Source organism: Macrobrachium nipponense, chromosome 13 (genome assembly GCF_015104395.2).
Source record: "Macrobrachium nipponense isolate FS-2020 chromosome 13, ASM1510439v2, whole genome shotgun sequence".
Lineage (NCBI taxonomy): Eukaryota > Metazoa > Arthropoda > Malacostraca > Decapoda > Palaemonidae > Macrobrachium > Macrobrachium nipponense.
In genome coordinates, this window is record NC_087206.1 from 1,640,359 (window position 1) to 1,666,738 (window position 26,380).

At 43.2% G+C, this 26,380-nt stretch overlaps 2 protein-coding genes across 4 annotated transcripts in view; one reads left to right on the forward strand and one right to left on the reverse strand.

The window, feature by feature from the left end:
* LOC135225592 (uncharacterized) overlaps positions 1-17,066 on the reverse strand; it is a 35,605-nt gene extending 18,539 nt beyond the window's left edge. For both annotated transcript variants that reach the window (XM_064264879.1, XM_064264878.1), the window contains exon 1: positions 16,873-17,066. The gene's annotated coding sequence lies outside the window, so the exon portion shown is untranslated. The remainder of the gene's footprint in view (positions 1-16,872) is intronic.
* A 1,738-nt stretch (positions 17,067-18,804) lies between these two features.
* LOC135225593 (alkylglycerol monooxygenase-like) lies at positions 18,805-24,355 on the forward strand. 2 transcript variants are annotated; one of them, XM_064264880.1, is made up of 8 exons: positions 18,805-18,939; positions 19,907-20,049; positions 20,492-20,622; positions 21,764-21,912; positions 22,054-22,323; positions 22,451-22,602; positions 22,902-23,153; positions 23,851-24,355. In XM_064264880.1, exons 2-8 carry the CDS (start codon positions 19,945-19,947, stop codon positions 24,121-24,123), a joined length of 1,332 nt encoding a protein of 443 aa, XP_064120950.1. In that variant the 5' UTR covers positions 18,805-18,939; positions 19,907-19,944; the 3' UTR covers positions 24,124-24,355. The 2 variants fall into 2 exon arrangements, with proteins under 2 accessions (XP_064120950.1, XP_064120951.1); XM_064264881.1 differs by having other exon boundaries at positions 18,877-18,939; positions 19,894-20,049.
* The last annotated feature ends 2,025 nt before the right edge of the window (positions 24,356-26,380 follow it).

Sequence of the window (26,380 nt, forward strand, 5' to 3'; positions counted from 1 at the left end):
GGTCTCAGGTGCAACCTTCCTAGGGAAACAAATTGCTCCAGAGAGGAGAGCGTCCCCAGCAGACTCATCCACTCCCTCACTGTGCATACTTCTTTCCCTAAGAAGGTTGTTACTCTCTCGAATCCTCGGGCTATCCTTTCCTGCGAGGGAAAAGCCCGAAAACTCAGAGAGTTCATCTGTATCCCGAGATACACACACTCTTGCTCGGGAATTAGTGATGACTTCCTGACATTGACGAGAAGTCCCAACGCCTTCGTCAATTCTAAAGTTACTGTAAGTCCTTCATTCAAACAACGATCTTCTGAATTGGCCCTTATTAGCCAATCGTCGAGGTACATGGATATCCTCACCCCTTTCAAATGAAGCCATTGAGCCACATTCCTCAAATCCACCCCGTGAACACTTGAGGCCGTCGAGAGGCCGAAACACAGAGCCCTGAACTGAAAAAATTTTCCCCCCCACCCCCTCATGAATCTGAGAAACTTCCTCGAGGAAGGATGGATCGGTACGTGGAAGTAAGCGTCCTGTAAATCCAAGGAAACCATCCAGTCCCCTGGACGAAGTGCTGCCAGCACTGATGAAGGCGTTTTCCATCGTGAACTTCTTCTTTTCTACGAAGAAGTTCAGGGCGCTTACATCCAACACCGGTCTCCATCCCCCTGAGGACTTCGGAACTAGGAAGGCGGTTGTAGAAGCCCGATGAATGATGGTCTGTCACTAGTTCGATAGCCCCCTTCTCCAGCATCTGATCTACTGCTAGATGGAGAGCTTGATTCATGATGGGGTCTCTGTACCTGCCGGTCAGTTCCCTTGGGATGGTCGTCAAGGGAGGTCTTTCGACGAAAAGGGATGAGGTAACCTCTCCTCAAAATAGAAAGGGTCCAAGGATCCGCCCCTTTTTGGCCCAGACTTCCGCAAACTCTAAGAGTCGGTGCACCCCGCCCGTTGTTTGAAGGACTTGCAAGTTATTTGGGGGCTTTAACAGACTTGGCGAAAGTCTTACCCCTTCTTGAAGGTCTACGACCTCTAAACGTAGAGGTTCTTGATGAAGATGCCCCTCGAAAGGGTTCTCGAACACTTGCCTTTTCCTTCTTAGCCTTGGTATGGGAAGGAAGGGCGAGGTTTTCTTGCCGACTGTGCCAAAAGGTCCTGGGTGGCTTTGGCCGAAAGTGACCTCGAAATTGTCCTGCACTCGATGTTTCGGGAACAACTGAGTAGACAGAGGAGCAAACAGCAAAGAAGAACCTCTGAGCATGGGAGACCGACTTCGTAGAAGGAACAATAAACCGACCTCTTCTTCACGATTCCCGGACCCCCATAAAGGGACGATTTCACTCGCTCCGTCTCTTACCGACTTGTCCATACAGACAAAACACACATAAGATCTTCTGGCGAAATTGACTCTGGCACTTCAATTTCTTGGCTAGGACTCCCAACGACCAATCAAGGAAGTTAATCTTCTAGCACTCTAAACATACCTTTGAGCAAATGATCCAATTCATTCATTGCCCAAGTCGTCTTAGCAGAGTTAAGGGCAGTTCTCCTTGTCGATCTACCAGCGCCGAAAAATCCGAATCAGCCGAAGACGGTAGACCCAATCCTAAGGGGCTCTCCTGTTTCGTACCAGAAAACCAGCGCGTCCTGATAACTTCGAAGGAGGAAAAAGCGACATCGTTTTCCCGCTTCTTCTTTGGAAGCCATCCAGGAACCAAAAACTCCTCAGTGCCTTCTTCATTGAAAGAGTTGGCTCATCCTCACACAAGAAGAACTCTTCGCTGTCTTCGCCGTTGAAAAAAGTGAGTGAGGAGAAGGAGGAGCCGTAGGAGTAAGGGAATCCCCAAAACTTGTAAAAGTAGCTCTGTAAGCTTCTTGTAAGAAGAGACAGCAGCAGAAGTGTTCGGTTCCTCATCCGAACCTTCTAGGACGTCTTGTCGAGGCGAGCGCGGAAGATCCTAGGTGACGAAGGGATCCTAGCAGGAGTTGAGCGAGAGGTTTGGAGAACGCCCTCTCTTAGAAGAGTTCACATCCACTGGAGAACTATGAGAAGATCTGGGATGTCTACGATAAGACTCCCTCTTCGAGGTATCCGGAATCTCAGCCGAAGGAGAGGTAGGGGCTCCTACTCCGAGAATCCTCGGAAATATCCACAGGGCGCTTACGAGGAGGCGAGGCGCCTACTATACTCTATGCGCCTATCCTGAGGCGAGCGGCTGCCAGGAGAAGAGCGCCTATCGAGAGCGAGCGCTTGCGCGGCTCTCCATACCTGTCCAGTTGCGTACGATCAACGGAAGTTCGACTGGAAGGCGAAATGCGCCTACTAGGAGAAGGCTGCTTGCGAGACTCTTGACGTCTAACAAGAGGGTAACATTCAGGAGAAGGGCGCTTCAAAACTAACGAGCGCCTACTTGGAGAAGGGCGCTTCCGATTCCTGGTGCCTACCAAGAGACAAACGGTCAGGAGAAGTGCGCCTAGAAGCGGGAGAGCGCCTACACGGAGAAGGGCGCTTGAAAGACTCTTGTTGTCTGCCCCTAGGAGAATAATCAGGAGTATGACGCCTTAAAAGAGACGAGCGCCTACTAGGAGATCTATGTCGTAGGTTCTTGGCGCCTACCTTGCGGGGAGCGGCTAACAGTAGGCTGTCTATCATGCACACGACTCCTACCAGACTCTAGATGCCTGTCAGGAGAGAAGTCACGATCCGCACTCGAGGAGAGTGACATCTGGAAGAAGAACGCCTACTTGTAGAAGGGCGCCTTCTAGAATCTTGAGGCTGCTGAGGAGAAGTCTCACGCGAGGGAGTTGAAGAAATCGCGTGATGAGCAGGTGCAGTGCGCTTACGGAAGCGGGAATCCAATCTGGAGAAAAAACTTCTTTCTCCATAGAGCGTCCTACCGATGTTTGGCGCCTTGAAATCGAAAGAGAGCCAGGCGAGCGAGGGCGCTCACGCGAGCGAGGGCGCTCACGCGAGCCCCCACCTTCATACGAAACCTCCCCATATGAAGGAGAACGATCCTCTGAAGAGCGGCGCCTAGATCTCTTGATCGGAAGAGAAACGTCCCTTCTTCCTACGTGATCTAACTGCTAGAGAGTCTGCTAGCGCCGTGATCTGAGCTTGAAGTCCCGCGAGTACTCTCGTAGGAGAATCTTCTTGTTCTTCCTCGGAAGCAGGCGCCGAGCGCTGGAGCGCGAGAAGAAGAACGATCACAGGATTTCTTGGGTTTCTTCGCCTCCACCGACGATTCTTCGGACCAAAAACCTCCGGACTAGAAGCCAAAGGACTGCAGGGAGCTTCCAAGCCCTCTTCAACGGGCGCGACGCATCCGGGGAGTTCCAACCTCTCTTCGAGAGGGAGACGACGAAGAGGAGAAGCATTGGCGTAGGAGCTCCTTCTTGTAGCGATCCGGGCAGGCCTGGAGCGTACTTCAGGATCTGCCGAGGGGACGCCTGACCGGTGGGGGCTCTCCCTAGCCCTCCTGCGGCTTTCGACTTTCCTCCTCCACTGGAACTGGGAGTCTGGAAGAGGTCTAGGCCTAGAGGCACTAAGGAGCCGGTCAGACGCACCTCCACAACACTGGGGACACTGCACTGATCACTAAACACTCTCCTTACCTTCCAACTGACGAATCTTCTGATCCATAGAACGATTCGTGGCTTTCAGAGCTGCCGCCTCCGAAGGCGAATCTTTCGGCTTCGGTGCGGGGAGCCGGGGCTGCAACTTGGGAAGAAGGTTCTAATTCTACGTTAGTACTATTAGGATCCACATCCAACTCACTCATTCTAGATCTGCTAGAACTTCTAGAGAAGCCTTACGCACTCTATCACGTTCCAACTTCCTAACATAAGAAGAGAGAGCCTTATATTCTTCTTCATTCAATCCCTTACATTCACTACAAAGGGTTATGCAAAAGAACATTCATTCCCCCTGCATTTCATGCAAACCGTGTGGGGTCTACCGAAGCTTTCGGCAACCTCACCTTACATCCTTCATTCACGCAAAACCCTAAACCAAACCGAAGTTTTAACTACCGAATCTAGATCAGTACATCGTTAAAGAAAATCAAACTCAAATCAAACCGGTCCACAATCAGCGTATGCCAAGCCAAACAAAGCGAATACGTCACCAAAAGAAGTCCAAATTAACTCCAGGCAAGCGAGAATCGAAAACTATCGAGAGGAAACCGACACAGTTGTTATCGTTCCCCGTGCGACAGAGAAAAATCTGACAAGCTTACGGAGTGGTTCGTACATCCGCCACCACAGCGGGTAAGGTAGACCACCTGACCTACCTGTCGCGTGTGCCGCGAGATTTTGAAATTCTGTCGGGAACGTCGGAGACTATAGCTAAGTATATATCTGTCAGGGAAGTTCATGTACAAACATATACAGTAATTTGTGAATACAGTGTGTTGCAAATGAAAAAAGTAAATAAGTGATAATTTTAGAGATACGGCCCTAAGAAAAATTGCAAATTAGTGAAATTTTCCCTGTGGACATGTTTTCAACACTTCGTTCCGGCTTACGACGATTTTCGGGTTACAACGCGTCTTAAGAACGGAACCCCCGCGCATAACCCGGGGACTGCCTGTGTATATATATATATATATATATATATATATATATATATATATATATATATATATATATATCTATATATATATATATATATATATATATTATAAGCAAATACCACGGGAAAATGATAGTCAGAAATCCAAGCACTTTCGTCTTTATTCGACATCGTCAAGGAGCTACTAAAGTACAATTGGAGAGGAAGGCCTCAGGTACAAACAAGATCAGGAATACCAGATGGTTAATTATCAAAAGGGTGGGTAAAAATTAAAAGGGATAATCCAGGATTATCGGATATCACACGGTCACAAACTTAAACAGATTCTGACCCTAACCGAAATTACAAAGTATCTTTACAGTCCAAAACATGTAAAAACTAAATATATTAATTTTGTTGCTTATATTTTGTTTATCTACAACTTTTTTAATTATGAAAGCATCAAGTTTAAATAAACCAAGACTTAAATTTAGAACATTTCTATTATTTGACTTGATAAAACAAGATTCAATGATATTCCTTTTAACTGTGTCATTACATGGGACTAAGGCTCTTGCTTGACTCCAGTTAATAGGATGGTCTAAATCTCTCATATGTACAAATAATGCATTCGATATTTCCCGCCCAGTTCTCACAGAATATTGATGTTGCTTGAGACGCTGTGAAAGAGATTTGCGGTCGTCCGTAATAGACTTTATCACACTTTTTGCAAGGAATTTCATATATGCAGCCTGGAAGATCTTTAGGAGAATTTTTGATACTAAACTCTTGACATTAATATTACTGAAAACCACATTTATGTTATAAAGCTTTAAAATTCTAGGAATATCTAAAAACCTTTCATCATAAGGTAATTTTTAGAATGTTATGCTTACTAAATTCAAGTTTGTCATTAGTTGAATAAATGTTTTTTCTAGCTCTTTTCCATGCCACATCTACAAAAGTCCTTGGGTATTTAAGTTTCAATGCAATATCATAAATAGTTTTAATTTCAGCGTCAATAAACTGCGGGCTACAGCACGTAAAGCCCTTAGGAACATCCCAGAAAAAAACAGAGAATTTAACAATTTGATGGTGATTGGAGTAGTATGAACAAAAGAGGCAATATTAGTTGATTTTCAAAAGACTGAAAAGGTGAAATTTCTATCATTTCTATGGACAGTTACATCAAGAAAATTCAAATTACAATTTCTTTCTTCCTCTACAGTAAATTTTTATAGAAGGGACTAAATTATTGAGATTATTAAGGAATTCCTGGAGGTTTTCGTGAACTGGCCAAATACAGAAGATATCATCCTCGTATCTAAACCAAATAACTTTTTGGGGCAAAATTCTTGTAAGAGTTTTGTCCCAAAAATTCCATTTGTAAATATTGCTAAGGACAGGAATTTTTTGAGACAAAACTCTTACCAAGAATTTTGCCCCAAAAGTTATTTGGTTTAGATACGAGGATGATATCTTCTGTATTTGGCCAGTTCACGAAAACCTCCAGGAATTCCTTAATAATCTCAATAATTTAGTCCCTTCTATAAAATTTACTGTAGAGGAAGAAAGAAATTGTAATATGACAATTTGTCGAAAATTGCATTTTTCCTAACTATACAAACCTGAGGTCCTTTAACAATAGGAAGTAACTAGCGGCAGCTGGGACGGTCGTAAGCTTCGAACAAGGGGAGAACAGTAGTTAACTGCTTGTCCGATCGTGCGCGCGGGCAGAGGTGAAGAATCACTTTTGCTATAGGCCCATGCAAAAAGTTGCAGAGTGAGGGGTGGCATGAGGTGGGACTATAGTAAAGGACCTCAGGTTTGTATAGTAGGAAAAATGCAATTTTCGACAAATTGTCATTTGTTCCGATACGTAATACAACCCTCGGTCCTTTAACAATAGGAAGACTCACTTCTTGGTTGGAGGAATCTGAGTCTTTTGGTGAACAGACTGGTGTTCGTCCAACCCTGGAGTGCCTCCTGGTCGTAAGAGCAAGGGCAGGGATCCAAACCTCTGTCCGATTGATCGGGGTGTGCACCGCAGGATCAATGGTCAGACCTCTGGGCCAAGTACTAAGAGAGAGGCAAGCGTATCTCTTCGTACCAGCAAGCAAGAACTTGTTCCTGTTTGCAAGAGACAATCATAAAATGATGGGTTTGTCTCAATTTGGCATCCACTTCCTCCCCCCCCCTTGTTGGAGGAAGTGGTGGATATTTACTCCTATCCCTACTGAAAGGGATAGGATGGTGCTCTATTGAGTAGCTCACCTGCATCTCGTCCTTACCCAGCAGGGTGACGACCGTGTCCCTCTACCCAAAGGTAGAGGGAAGAAAAAGATGGGAAGAGGAGCCAGTCACACTCTCATTCCTCATCCATTCTTACGGTCACACCAGGACTCGATGCTGTTCAGCCTGCGAGGGTCTGGGTTAACTACACAACGTATTGAGCAACCACCACGGTTCCCAAGGAAAAGATCCAAGGAACTGTGGGCAATATCCTGAAGGTAGAAGGAGGTGCATGCGGTCCGGTTGGACCAGGCGCCTGCCTTCATTACCTGCGCCACGGAGAAGTTCTTGCGGAACGCGAGAGAATGATGAAGAGGCGTCCACACTCATCCTGGGTGTCGAGTTTCTTCAGACAGCTCCGTCGCACCTTCACAGGACAAGCAGCATAGCCTTCGTATCGGAGGCGGTGACGTCCATTAGGGAGGTATTGTGAAGGACTCGAACCAATCGTCCAGTTACCGAAGGGTTCTGAGTCTTCGCTACGAAGATCGGTACGAAATCGAGCGTCACAAATCCCCATCCCTTTGTGCTGACTTCTCAAGAGAAGTCATGCAGTTACCTAAGACGAAAAGAAGGAATAGTCGTATGACCTATCCCTCTTCTCGACTTTGGTTATGTACAGTTCATACTGACAAGCTATTAAGACGAAGTAATGATTGCTCTGGAACAACCGAACTAAGTCCACAGCATAGTTCGTAACTGACTCGGCCGCTCTGACAGCTGCCGACTGACTGGTTCGAATCAGTAGAGGCAAGTTGTCCAAGCATTCCGGGTAAGTCCACGTGACCTTCGCCCTTTAAAGAGTTATGCTGAGAGACCAAACAAATAAAATATTGTTAGTTACCGATGCCGGACGGCGCGGCGATGATTCTCTTAATGCATAAGCTCAAAAGGCGAAAGTCAATTGCCTTCAAAAGACCGAGGTCCCTGATGGCAAGAAAATCTCATAGACGTTGAATCTCAGCTTAAGGAGAAACAACACTATGTGACGTTGAAGACGAAGGTAGGCAATGAATGCAACCTACGTCTTCCAGCTGAATCGAGAGAAGGAATCTCAAGATTCTAAAACCTGTGCTTACAAATGACTGAAACGCTAACCGCCATTTCATTGCTGTCCGTTGTGCAATAAAGCGGGCGTTAAAGCGGGGCGTTCTTCAGTAATGAAACACAGGGGAGAGCCGCTTGAAGAACTGCTTCTCATGGGCTGAACGTTTGGAAGTAGAGCTGGCAGGTGTGGGAGTAGGCGATGTCTTTCAATACAATCTGCTAATCCGGGGTGAACAATGAACAATTGTACACCTCCGAATACAAGATATTTTGAGGACAAACTCAGATTCCGCAAAAATCATTCGCATTATCGGGATACGATGCAGCAAGAGACTATTACAGAATTCTGTTCCGAGTGCGGTAAACAGAAAGATAGAGTCGAATAGATATCTCTGTTTAAAATTCTCGCAATACCGAAGACGATGAATACTAGCGTTTCTCAGCATAGATGGTCATTCATGTATGCGAGAATCCCCGTTAATCAGAGACTTAAGTCCGTGATTGTTGGGCAGAGATACGGTTGTTATTCAATCAAAGCAGGTGAGAAAGACATAAACAACCGTTTATCTCAAGCGGCAGCTTGATACTGAAATGCCTCGGGCAATTCAATACGCAGTAGCTGTCGCTGACTCGTCATCCTGAGTTGCCAAGTAATCCTTTCCACGAAGGAATGCGTTCGGCTAGAACCACCGAGCATAAAAAGATATGCTCGAGCAATTATATTTAAGCGAAACGAATTTCGGTAAATATAAAAGCTTAAATGGTGTTGTTGTGACAACACCATAAGTATATAAAATTGAAACTGGAAACTCCTGGGAGGTTGCAGGCAACCCGGGTTGCAGTTCAATTAGAATACTTTTCGTCTAAGTCGCAATCCGTAGAATAACCAGGATATGGCGCCTACCCCTCGGACCATTCAACTGCTTAGCAGAATCATGTCGCGAGGTTAATATACGTAGTATATTTGTAGGATTCTGAACAACGTCTCCATCCTAAATTCTTCCTTCAAGAAAACAAAATAAGGATTGGAGATCGACCACCTTCGTTCTCTATTAAAGAGAGTGAAGGAGAAGGTCTTCCTCGAAGGAAAGCTTCATGGTGAACAGAATACTAAGACGATAGTTTCCAGCCAAACTGGATATTCCCGTCCGTTCTTCTCTATTCCAGGTTGGTCGCCTACTGTGAGATAGTCTTCTTTCAGCAGCAGTCTTCTTCCTAATGCTAGAAATTCCAGGAATTCGAGCATAGGCGAGGTTCCCGATTATCGTGTAACATATCGGGGATTCTCGTCTCGCTCACTTTGGACCGTGGTCTCGCCTAAGTGTTTGGAGATCGTAAGAAATCTCTAACTCGAATGCGCTAGAAATTCCGTAGAATTCTAAGCAGTCTGCGAAACCCCCACCGAATTCGTCAAACGATATCGGCTGGTGGTCCTCTCGATTCCCGTAGAAATCGAGAATGGGGCAGGATCCCTCCTCAACGACCGGGGCTTACGTCAGGTAGGACCCGAAGGTCCTACCTGAAGAGAGAGGGAATGGGGGAGGAATTGGATACTCGCTCGCCTTCCCAGTGGAACTAGCAGTTGGAGAAGAGTAGTAGCAGCCATCGCCTTGCGGCGATGGCCTCTCAGAGTCTGGGAAAACGTATCGTCAGAGAAAACGTTTTCCCCGAGGAGGGTTACGAACTCTCACTGTAGGTAAGGGTCTGCCGCCACTGTGAACGTCGTCTGGGTGGGGCTGATCGACACCTGACAGGAGAGAGCCGATACCGTCCTCCGACTCATTCCAGTCCGTCGAGGGGTCGAAACCTCTCAGGAGGACCGAAGGAGTATTTAAATACGGTGTCCGAAGACACGTAGAAACGCCGCTGTCGCAGTAGAGGAGGTGGAAGTAGCTTGATCGACCGGACCAGAACTGAGAGAGCCTTCTTGTCCGGAGACGAGAGACTCTGGTTTCAAGACAGAATCGGCAAGCTCCGATCGCGGCATACCCACCGTCGGTTTGGGTTCCCTCTCGGGCCCCAAAACGACTCGAGCAGAGACATGGGCTCTGCTGGTGGGAGCGGCGATCCTTCCCCCGGTCGTTGTGCTGACGAATCAGTGCAATAACCTGGGTAAAGTTACTCTGAATCTCGGAAGTTACAGCGTCTTGAGGAGTAGGACCGTCCAGTCCCTCCAACAAGAGCAGCTCCCAGGACCCTACCTCCTTCAGAAGAAGGACAGCAACCAGATCCCCTGACGGTTGCCTCCAATCACTTGCGCGTACGTCCTGGTTGGTCCTAAGACCAACCTGGCACGCGCGGCGTCGTGACGGGATCGTGACGCGCGCATCTCTCACGATCACTTCCTATATACCTCGCTCTTCCTGGCGTATGCCGAGGAAGTTGAGGTATCGGAGAGACAGAACTGACGCTACCCCCTCTCCCCCTGACGGTCGCCTCCAATCACTTGCGCGTACGTCCTGGTTGGTCCTAAGACCATACGTGGCACGTGCGGCGTCGTGACGGGATCGTGAGCGGCGCACCTCTCACGATCACTCCTAGCTACCTCGCTCTTCCCGGTGTAGCCCGAGGAAGTTGAAGGTAGTGGAGAGACAGACCTGACGCTCCCCCGCTCGCTGGCAGGACCAGCGTACGTGGGGGGCTGCAGCCGATCACCAACCCGCGGTGTGGGGGATCGATCTGCAGGCCTGGCCGTGCCGCTCACCTGTGGCGAGCGGCTCGACTGAGCACGTCGACCCCGGTCGTGCGTCAGACGAGCTGCTGCTGTCACCGTATCCGCCCGGTCCCTGTGGGAGCGGCGGTCAGGTGACCTGCAGAGCTCGCTTTCGCCGTGAGACCGGTGAGCGTCCTCGCGGCACGTCAAACCGCTGGTACCAGCCGAGGCTGGTACCGTCGGTCGAGGGGATCCTGGGGGACCTCTTCCCAGCCTCAACCCGTGGCCGGTCAGAGACCGTCACTCCATCCGAGGTACCGGCTGGTCGCTGCGAGAGCGGCCGCTGGCCTGGCGAGAGTCACCTGAGCGGCTCTCGACAGTCTTCTGCTCCGTGCCTCGGTCCATGACGCTGAGCGAAACTCAGGCGTCTTAACTTTGGCTGCACGGTCGAAGGAGATCGTACACTCGGAACTTCTCGCGGACGAGAAACCGAGCCGGTACCTGGCTTAGCAGCAGAGCTGCCAAGACCAGGCGAGGGTGTACCCGCGGTAGCCAGCACACCCTTTGGTCCCCGTCTTCTTCTTCTTCTCAGAAGGGGAGACGGGCCCCGTCCCGAAGGAAACAGGAGGACCAGCAGAAGAACCCCCCGTCACGGAATGAATGACGAGCCCTTCGAGTTCCCGAAGGAGTCTTCTTAGGGGAATAACAAAACCCGGTTACCAGCTGGTCGCTGCGAGAGCGGCCGCTGGCCTGGCGAGAGTCACCTGAGCGGTCCTCGCCAGCCTTCTGCTCCGTGCCGTGGTCTTGGCGCCGAGCGAACTCTGGCGCCGAAACTTTGGCTGCACGGTCTCCCGAGGGAGAGCGTACATCGGGATCTCCCGCGAACGAAGACCGAGCCGGAACCTGGCGTAGCGGCCATCGCCGCTAGCACCAGGCGAGGAAGTACCGGAGAGCTAACCGATACTCCTCTGTCCCCGTCTATCTCTTCCTTACGGAAGGGGAGACGGGCCCCGCTCCCTCCCGAAGGAGCAGAAGGACCCCCCGTCCCACCGAGGTGGGACGGGCCCTTAGAAGTTCCCGAAGGAGACTTCTTAGGGGGGGAGGCAGCCTTCTTCTTCTTCGGCTTATGGGCCTTAGAAGTCGAAGGGGAAGAGGCAGCAACAGACGAAGATGACACCTTCCTCTTCTTCGTCAGCTCACGCAGGACAGTCGTCAGGTCCTCCATCCAGGCCGGAGTCGGGCCTATTGCCGAAGCAACACGGCCCGACTGCACCTGGGACTGGGGAAGACACACCATGGGCAGGACCAGCATGGACAGGCGCAGGAACCAGGAGCGACAGGAACAGCAACCAGCTCAGGAGCGGCAGGAACAGCGGCAGCGGTAAACACAGAAGGGACAGCCAAGCCAGTAGCGGGAACCACATCATCGCGACAGGTACGGCAGGCCCAGCCCATCGCCTCGTAGAATCATCGGCAGCCAGCGTGGTACTGGCGGCCGGTCCAGGGGCGAGCTGCTGGAACAGCGGAAGTCTGGGGCAGGCAACACGAAGAAAACACAGGCGGCGGCGGCTAACCCTCCTCGGTACGGCGGCGACCGGCCCTAGAAGCGGCAGACGGCGTCACCGACACAGCATGGGGAATGTAGACCAGCGGGGGACGCAGCATAAGCGGCCGTGAAGGTTGTAGTGGAGACCATCCAAGGTCACCGCCCCAGACCTCGCTAGACTCTGCAGCAGATCGTGGATGCTAGGCACGCCCTGCAGCCGCAGTGGTCCATACCTGTCCAAGGTCGTCTCCACGGCTGTAGCACCTGCGGTAGCACAGACAGATTAGTAAGAGGGGTTCCCTCACGCACGGGGGGGGGGAAGACATGCCCCACCGAACGGAAGGAAGACCCCAAAAACAAAATACGAGGAAGCTGAGCGGGGGGCAGGAAAGAAGACGAAGAATCGGATACCAAGGGATCGTCGCGGGAGAGCTTTCCGACGACTTCCTGGCAGACCTTCGCTTCCCCTACCCCCGCACAGCAGTGAAAAGTAATATGAAAATGAAACAGAATACTGCACTTGCGATTCACCTTCATAGAACTTAAAGAGGGAAAAAATCAATTCCGGTAAGAGCGGAAACTTGATCCATAATAATATGATGCTATCATAAATATATATGAAAATGAACAATACTGCACTTGCTATTTTCACTTTCACAGCAATAATCGTAAGGATTAATTCCCGGGTAAGAGCGGTAATTGACACCAAATTAATTTGATGCAATTAATAAATGAAAATGAAAAGAAAACTGCATTGCGAATCCACTTTCATTGCATTCTATTCATACAAAATAAGAGGCTCTTGCCGAGCGCAATCAAGCTCTCGGCAACGAACGCACAGGGCAAAAATATAATGAAAAAGAGTACTTACATCTTTCAATTACACACTTTCGCCCAAATACATGACTCGGCGCGAGTGCGCCCGACCCTCGGCACCGAGACATAATTCAAGGGTTCCAATACATGAAAAGAGCGGAAATCGCCGTCTCTACGGCGATAGCTCCATGTTGATCATAATTAAGTAATGAAAATGAAGACAGTGTACTTACAGTTTCATTTTCAAGTCAAACCAAACCATTAGTAGAAAACATAATATAAACAAAGCATACGACGATGAAGCGGGCAGAGAGCGATGACGAACACGTCCTTCACACCCGCGCCGAAAGCAAAAAGTGATTCTTCACCTCTGCCCGCGCGCACGATCGGACAAGCAGTTAACTACCGTTCCTCCCCTTGTTCGAAAGCTTACGACCGTCCCAGCTGCCGCTAGTTACCTTCCTATTGTTAAAGGACCGAGGGTTTGTATTACGTATCGAACAATTGAATTTTCTTGATGTAACTGTCCATAGAAATGATAGAAATTTCACCTTTTCAGTCTTTCGAAAATCAACTAATATTGCCTCTTTTGTTCATTACTACTAACAATCACCATCAAATGTTAAATTCTCTGTTTTTTCTGGGATGTTTCCTAAGGGGTTTACGTGTCTGTAGCCCGCAGTTTATTGACGCTGAAGTGAAACTATTTATGATATTGCATTGAAACTTAAACTACCCAAGGACTTTTGTAGATGTGGCATGGAAAAGAGCTAGAAAAACATTTTATTCAACTAATGACAAACTTGAATTTAGTAAGCATAACATTCTAAAATTCACCTTATGATGAAAGGTTTTTTAGATATTCCTAGAATTTTAAAGCTTTTTAACATAAATGTTGTTTTTAGTAATATTAATGTCAAGAGTTTAGTAATCAAAAATTCTCCTAAAGATCTTCCAGGCTGCATATATGAATTCCTTGCAAAAGTGTGATAAAGTCTATTACGGACAGACCGGCAAATCTCTTTCACAGCGTCTCAAGCAACATCAATATTCTGTGAGAACTGGGCAAATATCGAATGCATTATTTGTACATATGAGAGATTTAGACCATCCTATTAACTGGAGTCAAGCAAGAGCCTTAGTCCCATGTAATGACACAGTTAAAAGGAATATCATTGAATCTTGTTTTATCAAGTCAAATAATAGAAATGTTCTAAATTTAAGGTCTTGGTTTATTTGAAAACTTGATGCTTTCATAATTAAAAAAGTTGTAGATAAATATAAGCACGTAAAATTAAAATATATATTTTTAGTTTTTACATGTTTTGGACTGGTAAAGATACTTTGTAATTTCGTTAGGGTCAGAATCTGTTTAAGTTTGTGACCGTGTGATATCCGATAATCCCTGGATTATCCCTTTTAATTTTTACCCTTTTGATAATTAACCATCTGGTATTCCTGATCTTGTTTGTACCTGAGGCCTTCCTCTCCAATTGTACTTTAGTAGCTCCTTGACGATGTCTGAATAAAGACGAAAGCGCTTGGATTTCTGACTATCATTTTCCCGTGGTATTCGCTTATTTATGAAGTCACGTGCATCTACTGTGATTTTTTTAAGACACATATACATATATATATATATATATATATATATATATATATATATATATATATATATATATAAATATATATATATATTTTATTTACCGTTCAGACATGCAACGAATTTGGGAGATGGATATATAGAACAATTTGTAGCTTGACGTATGCTAACCTGAATTACCACTTTTAAGCCACTTTTTCAGTGCCCGTACTGTACCAGTGTTGGTTTAGTTCAAACAAAAAAGAAAAATGACAAAGTATTATATAGTAGCACAGTAAGAACATAAGCTGACTAACAGTTAGTAGAGGGTGATGAACCTTGTGCTCCATATTATTCGAGCAAGTGGCTTGGCCGTTGATTCCATAACTCTGCCTATCTTGACTTTATCAAACTATATTAGTCTAGCCTTACTTACCATTGATCAAACCCTATTTGGCCACTGTCTACTCTGTATAAATTTCCATAAAGCAATAAAACACAATGCAATCATCCTTATCTTATTCAAAATACAGTTCTATACAGTAACATTAAACCAATTTTGGATGAATAACAAATCACTCTTTAGGATTACACAATAAGTTTCTCACATGATCTGGAAGGCCTAAGGGCTGAAACACATATGTTGGTTGCTTTTGTAAACAACCTTCTCAGGACATGACCTACACAGAAGACATAACTGGTAGAGTCTCCTGTGGCTCAAGTTATATTCCTCTATATCTCAAAGCCTGAAGGTGAGGAATGTGCTCCTCTTACCCCCATTTGGAATCAGTGTTCAAGATCTGATGGATGTACAGTATTTCTTTATTTCACTTATAAGATTTATGGGGGTCTAGATCAGTTTAAGATAGTGGCCCTCTAGCTTGCCAACTACCAGTCTATGTACGAAATGGGTGCCCCCTTGGGGGATGAAGATAAAAACAAACAAATGAGTAAATATCATAAACATAAACTAAAGACATAGACATAAACAAAAAAATATACAAATGATGGTAAAGATCACAGCTGGCGACTGGCAGGAATTGGGGCATGGTAGCAGTCTGTAATTTTACCTCACTTCCTGACTGAATATGGGCATAGGCCACACGTTAGATTGAACTATAATGCGTCTCTGTAGTATAGGTTAGGTAGGGGGCCCATAATTCCCCAAGCTGGCAAGGAAAATATGTTTTAGTTTAGGTTAAGTTAGGTTGCATCCCTGTAGCTGTCCTTGCTACATTTTCATGATTTATAATTATTGGGCTTCTAGACTTGCTGGAAAGCCTAAAGCCTTTAGGGGAATGGGAAAACACAAGAAAAAGTGGTCTGAACAAACCTGAATTGTTTTAAACGTATGAAAACTGGTTAAATAGTGGGGGAAAAAATAGTAAGATCAATGAGAAAAATATAAAGTAGTATGTGAGGAAACCTTGTGGTTTGCGAGGAAAATATATGGTTCTGGAGACAAATAGGTTCATGCAAAGAATAAATTGTTTGTGAGAAAAATACATGGTTCATGAGGAACATATACCTAGGCTCTAGGCTGGAGCAAAAAAATATATGGTTTGTGAGGAAAATTATATTGTTCATGAGAAAAACATACAGTTCATGACACAGATAGCCTACAGCCTTGGTTTGTGGGAAAAAATATGCAGGTTTATGACACAAATATGCAGTTCTTGAGACAAATATAGGTAGGTACTGTTTGTTAGAAAAATATGCAGTTTGTGAGACAAATAAGGCTAGCTATACTGTGTGGAAAAATATATGGTTCGTGAGACATAGGTACCTATACTATCTAGTAGTAAACGGTTCGTGAGACAAATAGGTATTACTAGCTACTGTTAGTGAGCCAAATACCTAGGTATTGGTAGTACTACCTAATATACTACTGTTAGTAAGCCAAATATAGGCTAGGCTAACTACCTGCTGTTCATGAATTAAAGTAAAATACCTACTACCTAGGTAGCTATAAGTAGGCACAGTTCATGAGACAAATACCTACCTAATACGGTTCATGAGACATACCTATACTACTAGTATACTAGAGGTACTTTCGGTACTACCTAGTACCTACAGAAGTACTATCCTAGTTGGTAGGTAGGTATACGGTTCGTGAGACAAACTAGGTAGTATACTTCCTAGGTACCTACCTACTAGTAGTAGGTACCTACCTAGTAATACTAGCTACCTATAGGTACTAGCTAGCTACCTATGAGTATACGGTTCGTAATACAAATATACAGTTCGTGAATCAAAAGTGATTAATCATAACTCGCTTCGTTACTAAGGAGGGGTAATTCCTTACTTCGAGGCTAAGGCTAACCCTTAGCTAGGTGTAATAAATTACTAGGATCTACCCGGCCATGGTTACGAGTCCCTCCTATACTTACCTACTATTTAACCTGCAATTTCCGAAGAAATAACCGCCAAGTCACTATTAATTAGATTAAAAAGACACCCATCTTTCAGCCTGGCCTAATATGTCCTACGAACACCGTCAGGAAACTGCGATTAGCCATTAATAAAATGATCGTCACAGTGATGATTTGAAGTGTCAAGAACAGAGGGCGATAAGGAAGGGTGTGTTGTGTAGTAGTAGTAGTAGTACTAATGTCACAAGTGTAAATAAATCGAAGGCTTCGTTCTTGTAACGGCTCCTCATTGTGAGCGTAAAATCTTGTTTATTTATAAGGTTCTTGGTTTCTTTGGTCTCTTTCTATGCCAATCTGAAAAAAAAGTACGTTTTGCGTTGCTGGTTTCTCATAAGTATGTTTGATTAAAGCTGTTGGTTTCTGTCTTTGGCAATCTGGGACAAAAGTATGTTTGACGTTGCTGGGTTTCTAAAAAAAAAAAAAAAAAAAAAAAAAGTGTTTCAAGCTGTTGGTTTCTTTCTTTGCCAATCTGGGACATAAGTACGATCGACGTTGCTGGCTTCTAGAAAAGTGTGTTTTATTAAAGATGCTGGTTTCTTTCTTTGCCAATCTGGGAAAAATCACGTTTGAAGTTGTTGGTTTCTAGAAGGTGTTTAATTAAAGCTGTTGGTTTCTTTCTTTGCCAATCTGGGACAAAAACGTACGTTAGACGTTGCTGGTTTCTAAAAAAAAAAAGTGCGTCGAAAGCTGTTGGTTTCTTTCTTTGCCACTCTTAAAACGTTTGAAGTTGATGGTTTCTAAAAAGTATGTTTAATGAAAGCTCTATATATATATCTCTTATATATATATATATATATATATTATATATAGATATATATATATATATCCTTTACATTATCACAGCCCTACGTGAATAGGGTGTAAAGTGAAATATATTCTGTTTTGGAAAATAAACCAGCATATTCCAAATTATTGTAGGTCTATAAAAAGGGGTCACAAGACATTATAAAGCCTTTCCTTGTTACGGTAATTCATATTCCTAGTGTCATGATGCATTTTTATAGGCTTATATTTTGTGAGTGAGAAACCAAAACTCATAGTAAAGTGAAATAAACACTGCAATAAGTTTCCATTCCAGGGGATGAAGAAAGGTAGCGCAGTAGTTTGTTTTTGTCTTTCCTTATATCGAGAGAGAGAGAGAGAGAGAGAGAGAAGAAGAGAGAGAGACGAGAAGGGAGAGGAGAGAGAGAGAGAGAGGGGGGGGGGGGCTCTCTCAAATAGACTGTCATATGATTGGAGCTAACTGTCTCTTTCATGTCTTCTTTTATAAGTCTATAGTGGGGTTTTTTCTGTATAACTAACGATGTTAGCTTCGTTTCACATCTTACTGTACACATGGAATGGTCTCTCTCTCTCTCTCTCTCTCTCTCTCTCTCTCTCTCTCTCTCTCTCTCTCTCTCTCTCTCTCACTGGGTAATGTACTAGGCCTAAGATCCTGATTTTAGTTATTATCGGAGTTGAGGGTAAACATCTTTTGCTGAGTGGTAATGATTCGTTCGTAATCTTCCTTTTGAAATCAAGCATCCATATCTTGATTTCCTTAATCTATAGTTTTTACTTTTGTGATAAACTCTCGAACCTAGATTAGACTACTCTCCAGTGACCAATGAGAACTATGCAGATCTGAGAGAGAATTCATGAGAATTCTGTTACATACTATTAGGAAATGATGTGCTTATTAAGTTTTTCTTCTTCTTCTTTTGCATATGCGAGAAAAAGGCTTATATAATTGAACTCATGAACACGATGGAGGTTTCACGTGAAAGAGCACTATACATATTTGCACAAATAAATAGAATTTGTTACCAAAACATTACTCTGAAGTTTAGGCGAAATTTGAAGTTCTACGTCATTCAAAACACATACACACGCACACGAAAAAGTACACACGTACGCACTCAAATACACACATATTCCGTCATCAGTTGTCGCTATCTATCAGCAGCATTCTAGTGGCTGGGAGCTGACGCTCTTGGGAATGAAAACTGTCAGTCTTAGTCTGACAGTGGACAGTGAAAACGTTAGGTTGGTACCATGTGTATATTAAGCAAGGCTGAACGCTGTTACGCAGAAACAAACGTTATATTTTTTATTTTTTTTTAGGAAGACGAGTGACGGCAACAATTAACATTACACTTCGATAATGTCCACGAGTTTTTCGCTCGATGGTCATATTCTGAATAATTCGTGAATATTTTGGCCGGATCATGGACCATCTGCGGGACCCCAAAAACTCATATTAAAAAGTTATCTGATTATAACTTTTGAATCTGGGTCGTATTATCAGTCCTTTATGATGGGGAACCAACGCTTGAATAATGGAACTATCGAAATCAATTATTACACTCTAGTAATTTACTCAGTTCGTAATGTGATATTAGCACTATTTTCGTTATTGTTGTGGTGAACATAGAAATTAATATTTTTTATTGTTGGTCATCTTCTTCTTCTTCACATTTGTTAACGTTTCACGCCGCCCGTTCACAGTGAGACTGTAATAGGACACAGTACCGAGGATTTGCGTTCGTCCTGATCGTGTACGTGTCCTTGAGACTTTTACGTCTATTCCTTTGTTCCAACGTTATAATTTTCTCGTTGGCTGATGTCGTTGTTGAAATTCCTTTCGTTCGATGTAATAGTTCACGTAGTTAGTTTAGTGCGTTGTGAAGGTTCTTAGAGTTCATTGTTAAGATTCCTTTAGTTCAGAAGAACATCTGCTTTTAATTATTTTCTTTTTTTCTATGTTCCTTCATGGCTTTACAACCACTACTGTAAAAATGATTGTATATATATATATATATATATATATATATATATATATATATATATATATATCTATATATATATATATATATATATATATAGATATATATACACACACACACACACACACATATATATATATATATATATATATATATTATATATATATAGATATATATATATATATATATATACATACGTATATATATTCTTCTAGTTTTTTTTTCAGGGGTTAAACCGATCGAGACATTTTCGTCGTTGGGAACAATGGCGCCATCTTTGCTGGCGAGGTTAGGAACCTTCTTTTACGTCGTTCACCCGAACTCGACGACCTTTCGAACTGTTGAAGAAGTTCCCAATTACACAAATGAGGTGAGTAGTATAGGATGGCTCTTTCGTAAGGCTGGATAAGCCTATTTTTAGACCTATTGCGACCTGTTTTTTAGACCCATGGTGACCTTTTTTTAGACATTTCGTAGACCTACGCGTTTCCAAGTTGCCGTACGTTTTCATTACAAAGAAATAAATCGCAATGAAATTAAGTTCATCCGTAAGCTACAGATGTTCAGATGTCACTATAATTTGTTCGTGTTTTTTTAAAGTTTTATTAGTTTTTTCTCACTATTAACCCAGTACTTATAAATGGTACATCAACAATATTCAAGCTAGAATTTTTTTTTTCTTTTTTTTAAAGATTGATAAAGGATAAAATGCAGGAATATTTCTAATGATTAAAAAAAGCTAAATTTGGCTTAGTTTCCAAATATTTTCGAACATAAAGCTTATTATTATTATTATTAAATCTATTCTGCAGGCAGTTCCCCTCTTCATCGCCTTCCTCATCCTGGAATGGATCGTAATGAGAGCGAAAAACAAGAAGAAGAACATGAGAACAAATGACGTGCTCACTTCAGTTGGACACGGCGTTCTTTACGAATCCGTCGGGTAATAGATTAAGTTTCGTGAGAGAGAGAGAGAGAGAGAGAGAGAGAGAGAGAGAGAGAGAGAGAGAGAGAGAGAGAGAGAGAGAGAGAGAGTGCTTTGAAGGAGAGGTTTGACGCGTAGTGCTTTTTTTTATTAGATAATGATATCTTGTCGACTGCAAACACCGAGTTCAAACTCGCGTGCGTGTGTGTGGAATTGGAGCACACGTATATTGACAATGACGCCTCTCTCTCTCTCTGTATGAACTCATGTTGATCTCACGTGGTAAGGGATATGTTATATTCTTCATGCTGACGAGACAGTTCTAATCTCAATTCAGACCGTGCTCATAATTTCCGTGATGGATAATGAAAGGAAAGGGCAGTATTTTACCACAAAGAGAGAGAGAGAGAGAGAGAGAGAGAGAGAGAGAGAGAGAGAGAGAGAGAGAGAGAGAGAGAGAGAGACGTTTACAAGACGCATGGTTAACGTATCCACCACATCGGTCTAAACAGAGCGGGTTTATTCTGAGCTTCTGCGAGAATTCTTTCTCTCTCTCTCTCTCTTTGTATGAGGTATATATACCTACATAGTAATCATGCTTATGTAGATATGTGACACATGGAATAAGCTGCCACCAGAAGTCGTAAACAGCAACGGTGTGGAAGAGTTCAAAAGAAAGCTAGACATAATCATTAGGAGGACACCGTGAATGAACAGTAAAACCTACTCCTGGAGATATAAGTGAGCACACGATGTCTCCTCTTAGGATGGACTAACAAGTCTTTGAGACATCCTAATCCTTGTAACGTGTTACATTCAGGGATGTGCGTCTATGATGCATATGCCCGTAATTTTTGAGAAGAAGAAGATTTGGAGTTGCGCTGTTAAAATGATACTCTCGTGCTTTTGTGATGTGAAGTGGCCAGTGAATGGGGCAATAAAAGAGGACAGCGGACGGAGTGGAGTGACTTTGAGAGAGAGAGAGAGAGAGAGAGAGAGAGAGAGAGAGAGAGAGAGGTAGAAGAAGTTGGTTCTTGTTTAACACCGTTTTTTGCAATAATATTTTCTTCACACACATACACGAGAGAGAGAGAGAGAGAGAGAGAAGAGAGAGAGAGAGAGAGATATTATTTTTATTATTTTTCTTCATTTTTAACAGATTTGTGATTAGAGGCACAACTCTAATAGGCTACGACTGGTTATATCAACATCGCCTCATTGACCTCGCCTGGGATTCTCCTGCTGTTTGGTGGCTGGCTGCTCTGGGCATTGACTTTGGGTACTACTGGTTTCACAGGGCAGCCCACGGTTAGTGTTTTGTGGTTCCGTTCTTTTAAAAACTCTCATGGACACCCAGTAGACTAATATAACTGTCCGGAGATCAGAGGACTCATAACTTGAGCTAAATATGTAAGTCAGACGTGACTGTCACTATTTCTTTGCTTCCAGAGGTGAACATCATCTGGGGAGCTCACCAAGTCCACCATTCCTCCGAGGATTACAATTTATCCACGGCGCTCAGGCAGTCCATCTTCCAGAGGTACTTTTCTTTCGGTTTTTACCACCCGCTGGCCCTTTTGGGCGTTCCGTTGCCTGCCATGTTAGTCCACCAGCAGTTCAATCTGATATACCAGTTCTGGATACACACGGAACTGGTGAAGGACTGTGGGCCTCTGGAGTGGATCCTGAACACCCCGTCGCATCACAGAGTACACCATGGTGAGTGTATAACCCCTTCATTTGTGTGTTGTGGATTCCGCCACAGAATTAGGGAATTTCTCTCTCTTACACATCAAAATTGACATTCTTTCAGAAGTAATTAGTTGGCATTTTTTGTTGTTTACAGGGGCCAACAAATGGTGTCTTGACAAAAACTACGCGGGAGTTCTCATCATCTGGGACAGAATCTTCGGTACATTTGAACCGGAAAGGAAAGACGAAAAGATTGCTTATGGACTCGTAACTCAACCACAGACATTTAATGTGCTCTATCTTCAGGTAGATACCATTTATATTCACGTTACAGGAAGTATAGTAGCTTTATAGAAATATGAAGATAGATAGAAATGGCTGAATTTACATGCAACTTTGTGCTTTGATATCACTATCAACGTAGAAATGTCAAGGACGAGAATTAAGTAGTGATTCTCATCTTCTCCAAATCATAAGTCAATGATAGGACTCGAATTCGTGTTCTTGAAGGTTTGCAGTAAATAATCAATAGAGAGGTTAAGAGTCCATATAGCAAGGGGCCATCATATTAGTCTAACGTTTTCAAAACTTGCGTTACTTCTCAGATATTCTACTTCCGGGCCATCTTCGAGAAAGCTCTCAGCATGCCCACTTGGGGCGACACCCTCAGGGCCCTCTGTTACGGCCCTGGTTGGGTTCCTGGTACCCCACGACTAGGGGACCCCTCGACGTTTCCTGACGTGAAGGCCCCCCGCCCCAAATATGATCCCCAGCTTCCTCTGTGGCACGAAATATACGTGGTGGTGCATTTCGTCGCCATAATGGTCATGCAGCAAGTTTTCGTGGCACAGTATGCTGTAAGTGGCACTTTATTTATTTATTTTGTGATTTCTGTTTCTGTTTACAGTTATTAGGATATACAGAAATATACAGATTTACAAATTCTGTACAGGTGAGTAGAGACGGTCCAAGTCTAGAACCGGGATCAGTTGATTTATATAGCATAATTAGTTTTCTAAAATAAGGGACTTAAGTCTAATGCTGCTCAGTAGTACTACTTTGTCGGTTACGCCATTGGTTTGAAAGATGGAAGTTCCACTTTTGACAAAAATTAATGCAGATGATATGCAGTATGCGTATACACTTATTTTTGTCATTTACTTCAATCAAATGGGACACTGTATGTTCCAAATGATTTTCTAAAAAAGATGAAATACCATCATCTTCATTTTTTTTTACATACATTAGTCATTATATGTATAATATATATGAAAATTATTAGTTTTGCGTATAAACAACAGGGTAAAACTAACTGAAGATTATTATCGCATCTATATGGTTCGGTAACTTTCGGTTTACCTGCAAAATGGGTGCCGTGTTTAGTACCATACCCTTGGAGGATGAACGTAAAAACAATAGAAAAAAATTGTACACACCAAAACAAAAACAAACATAAGGCTTAAAAGAGCTCAAACACAAAAACAAAAGCATGAGCAAAAGGCTGTATGTATGGTATTTGTATGTTTATAACAACATCTCTCCCTTTCATTCCAGACTTTCGCTTGGTACACGGTCTTGGTCTTCATCTTCTTCATCCTGGTCTCTGTGGGAATCATCGGCGCCATGTACGACGGGTGGTGGTGGGCGCCTTTGGTCGAAGCTGTCCGCTGTGCTTCGTACGTAGCCTACGCCAAGAATTATCCTGTAACTTCCATCCCACTGCTAGACTCTGCTATTCTGGCGTACTTCGCCCTGTCCACTCTGGTCTGGACGTCACAGAGCCTGTCAGTGATACAGGCGACAGCCAAGAGTTCCAAGTTACAGTGACTATAAGAATATCTTCTAAGTGTTACTATGAACTTCAGTGATCCTATAGCAAAGTGGTTTTGGATTGAGCTGTATTGTCTTATTTTATTGTTGTTGTTGGACGTTTATATTAGTTATGAAAGCAGCAGAAATAAAGTTATTTGCAAGTGAAAATGAATGTGTTTAAGGCTCTGATACGGCCGTTTTTGTGAATATACCAATGGAAAACAACATAAATGTAATATAAACATTATACTTGTTTTAACGTTTCCCTTCAAGATTTTTTTAAAAATCTTTTATTAGAGAAAATATATAATATTTTACAATTTTAACAGAATTACTTTCAGAATTTTATCCGATGAGAGTATTATGGTCTCTCTTGTAACATCAAGATTCGGGTATACTCTGTATTCCTTTCTATTTAAAGCTTAGGAAAAGATAGAAAGCATAATGTGAATATATTTTCGGCAAAACACGCTTGACAGAGCCCATCCTGTTTTTCTTTAATGCTCTGTTCTACCTCAAGCAATGATAAAGACCAAAAGAAAGTACCTATTATATTGTATCAAGTAAGGTGGAAAAAGCCCTTGCATACAAAGACCACTGGAACCGGATTGTAAACTATGTATGGTTGTATTCGACGTGGGGCTGATTTGTTCAGGCAGGATGGAAGGTGGTTAAGCAAAAAGATAAGACGCTGAAGACTGTTAAAATAGACAGAAGACTCTAGACCAGTGGTTCCTAACCTTTTGATGACTCCGGAAGACCCCCCCAGTGATTTGCCCAATATGGTTCCATACCCCCTTTGCTTAAGTCCACTTAAGTCATATTTGTTGACGATATAGGTATCTTGATATACTTAGTTTAATACATACTTTAGGTATGCATTAATATATTTAGTTTAATACATGCTTTAAGTATGCATAGCTAGGAATAGAAAATACAAAGAATCAAAAGCATTTATAGTTTTATAAAGTTATTTATTTACAAAATGTACCCATGTATACATTGACACATTAAAATGTTATAGATATTTAGAGATCAAGTCCCATAACCTCAGCATGTGGTCCTCATACCCCCAAGGGGTACACCGGATACCCTGGGGACATAACCAGCTGTTGAACCGTTTACGAGTCCAGTTAAACTTACTAACATCGTACTAATGACATCGCAACTTAACATAGACTCGGTGGTGGGCGGGGGGCGGGTGGCTATGGCCTCTCTGGCAACGTTGCAACGCTAGTTTTAGTAACCACAAATCACTCAATCAGCCTTTCTTGTACGTGATTAAGACCGGTACTATAGTCATCACAACTTAAAGTATGTTTTTTGGGGGTTATATGTCCCTTATGGGAATGTTACAACGCCACTTTCAGTAACCGTAAATCAATCAATCAGTCTTTGTGGGTAAGCGACTAAGTCCGTTAGGCAACAATGCCCTGTATAGCTATATTATGGCCTGCAAGTGAATATGTTCTTGATGTATACCGCTAACGGCAATACCACAGCCTATACTCTGTTTTTTTCTATCTGTCCATACGCCTGTGGTGTTCGCGCATGGTAACACTGCGTCCTGGGCTTTAAATAGTTACGCCATGTGTAAGTTTTAGGTAAATAAAAGGGTATGTGGGTGTACATTTGCAACTGAAAAGTGTTTTAATAATTTATTGTATGCAAATTACACCGTTAATATTCGAAATAGGATACTATTTAAAGCCCGGGACGCAGTGTTACCATGCACAAACACCACTGGCGGATGGATAGATGGAAAAAAACAGTGTAGTGACTAGTCCGTAGCTTAGACTAACCTGCACTTTTTAAACTTAACATTCGATTTGAGCGATATATCTAAAAATGTATCATATTTAAGATGGTAGCATAGCAAAAAATAATCAATATAGCAGCCGATATGTACGGAAATGAGCTATATAGTGTGGGGACCGTTAGATTAAAGCATTATCTTAAGTCTAACCACCTGTATTTCTGCATGTAGACTGCTGTTTGCATTTTGTAATTCATATAATTTTTATTTAAACGAAAACTTCAAGCAAACCAAATCCATTTACTGAAATACCCGACATTTGTGAGTTTAATATTGAACAGTAATAAATAATTGAATAATTTACGACTAATCAAAGTAAAATTCATATAGATATTTGTCTATTAATATGACCTCAATACTAAAAGACGTATTTGTAGTACCATTTGGCTACGGAAGTTGCTGTTGACATATTGTATTTGCAATAGAGTTGATGGTTACTCATAGTACTACGCATTT

Excerpts from the sequence above, each read along its gene's own strand:
- LOC135225593 (XM_064264880.1), top strand. The coding sequence starts at position 19,945 with ATGGCGCCATCTTTGCTGGCGAGGTTAGGAACCTTCTTTTACGTCGTT. Across the intron at positions 20,050-20,491 it reads TTCCCAATTACACAAATGAG|GCAGTTCCCCTCTTCATCGC; the intron begins GTGAGTAGTATA and ends TCTATTCTGCAG. Across the intron at positions 22,603-22,901 it reads TTAATGTGCTCTATCTTCAG|ATATTCTACTTCCGGGCCAT; the intron begins GTAGATACCATT and ends GTTACTTCTCAG.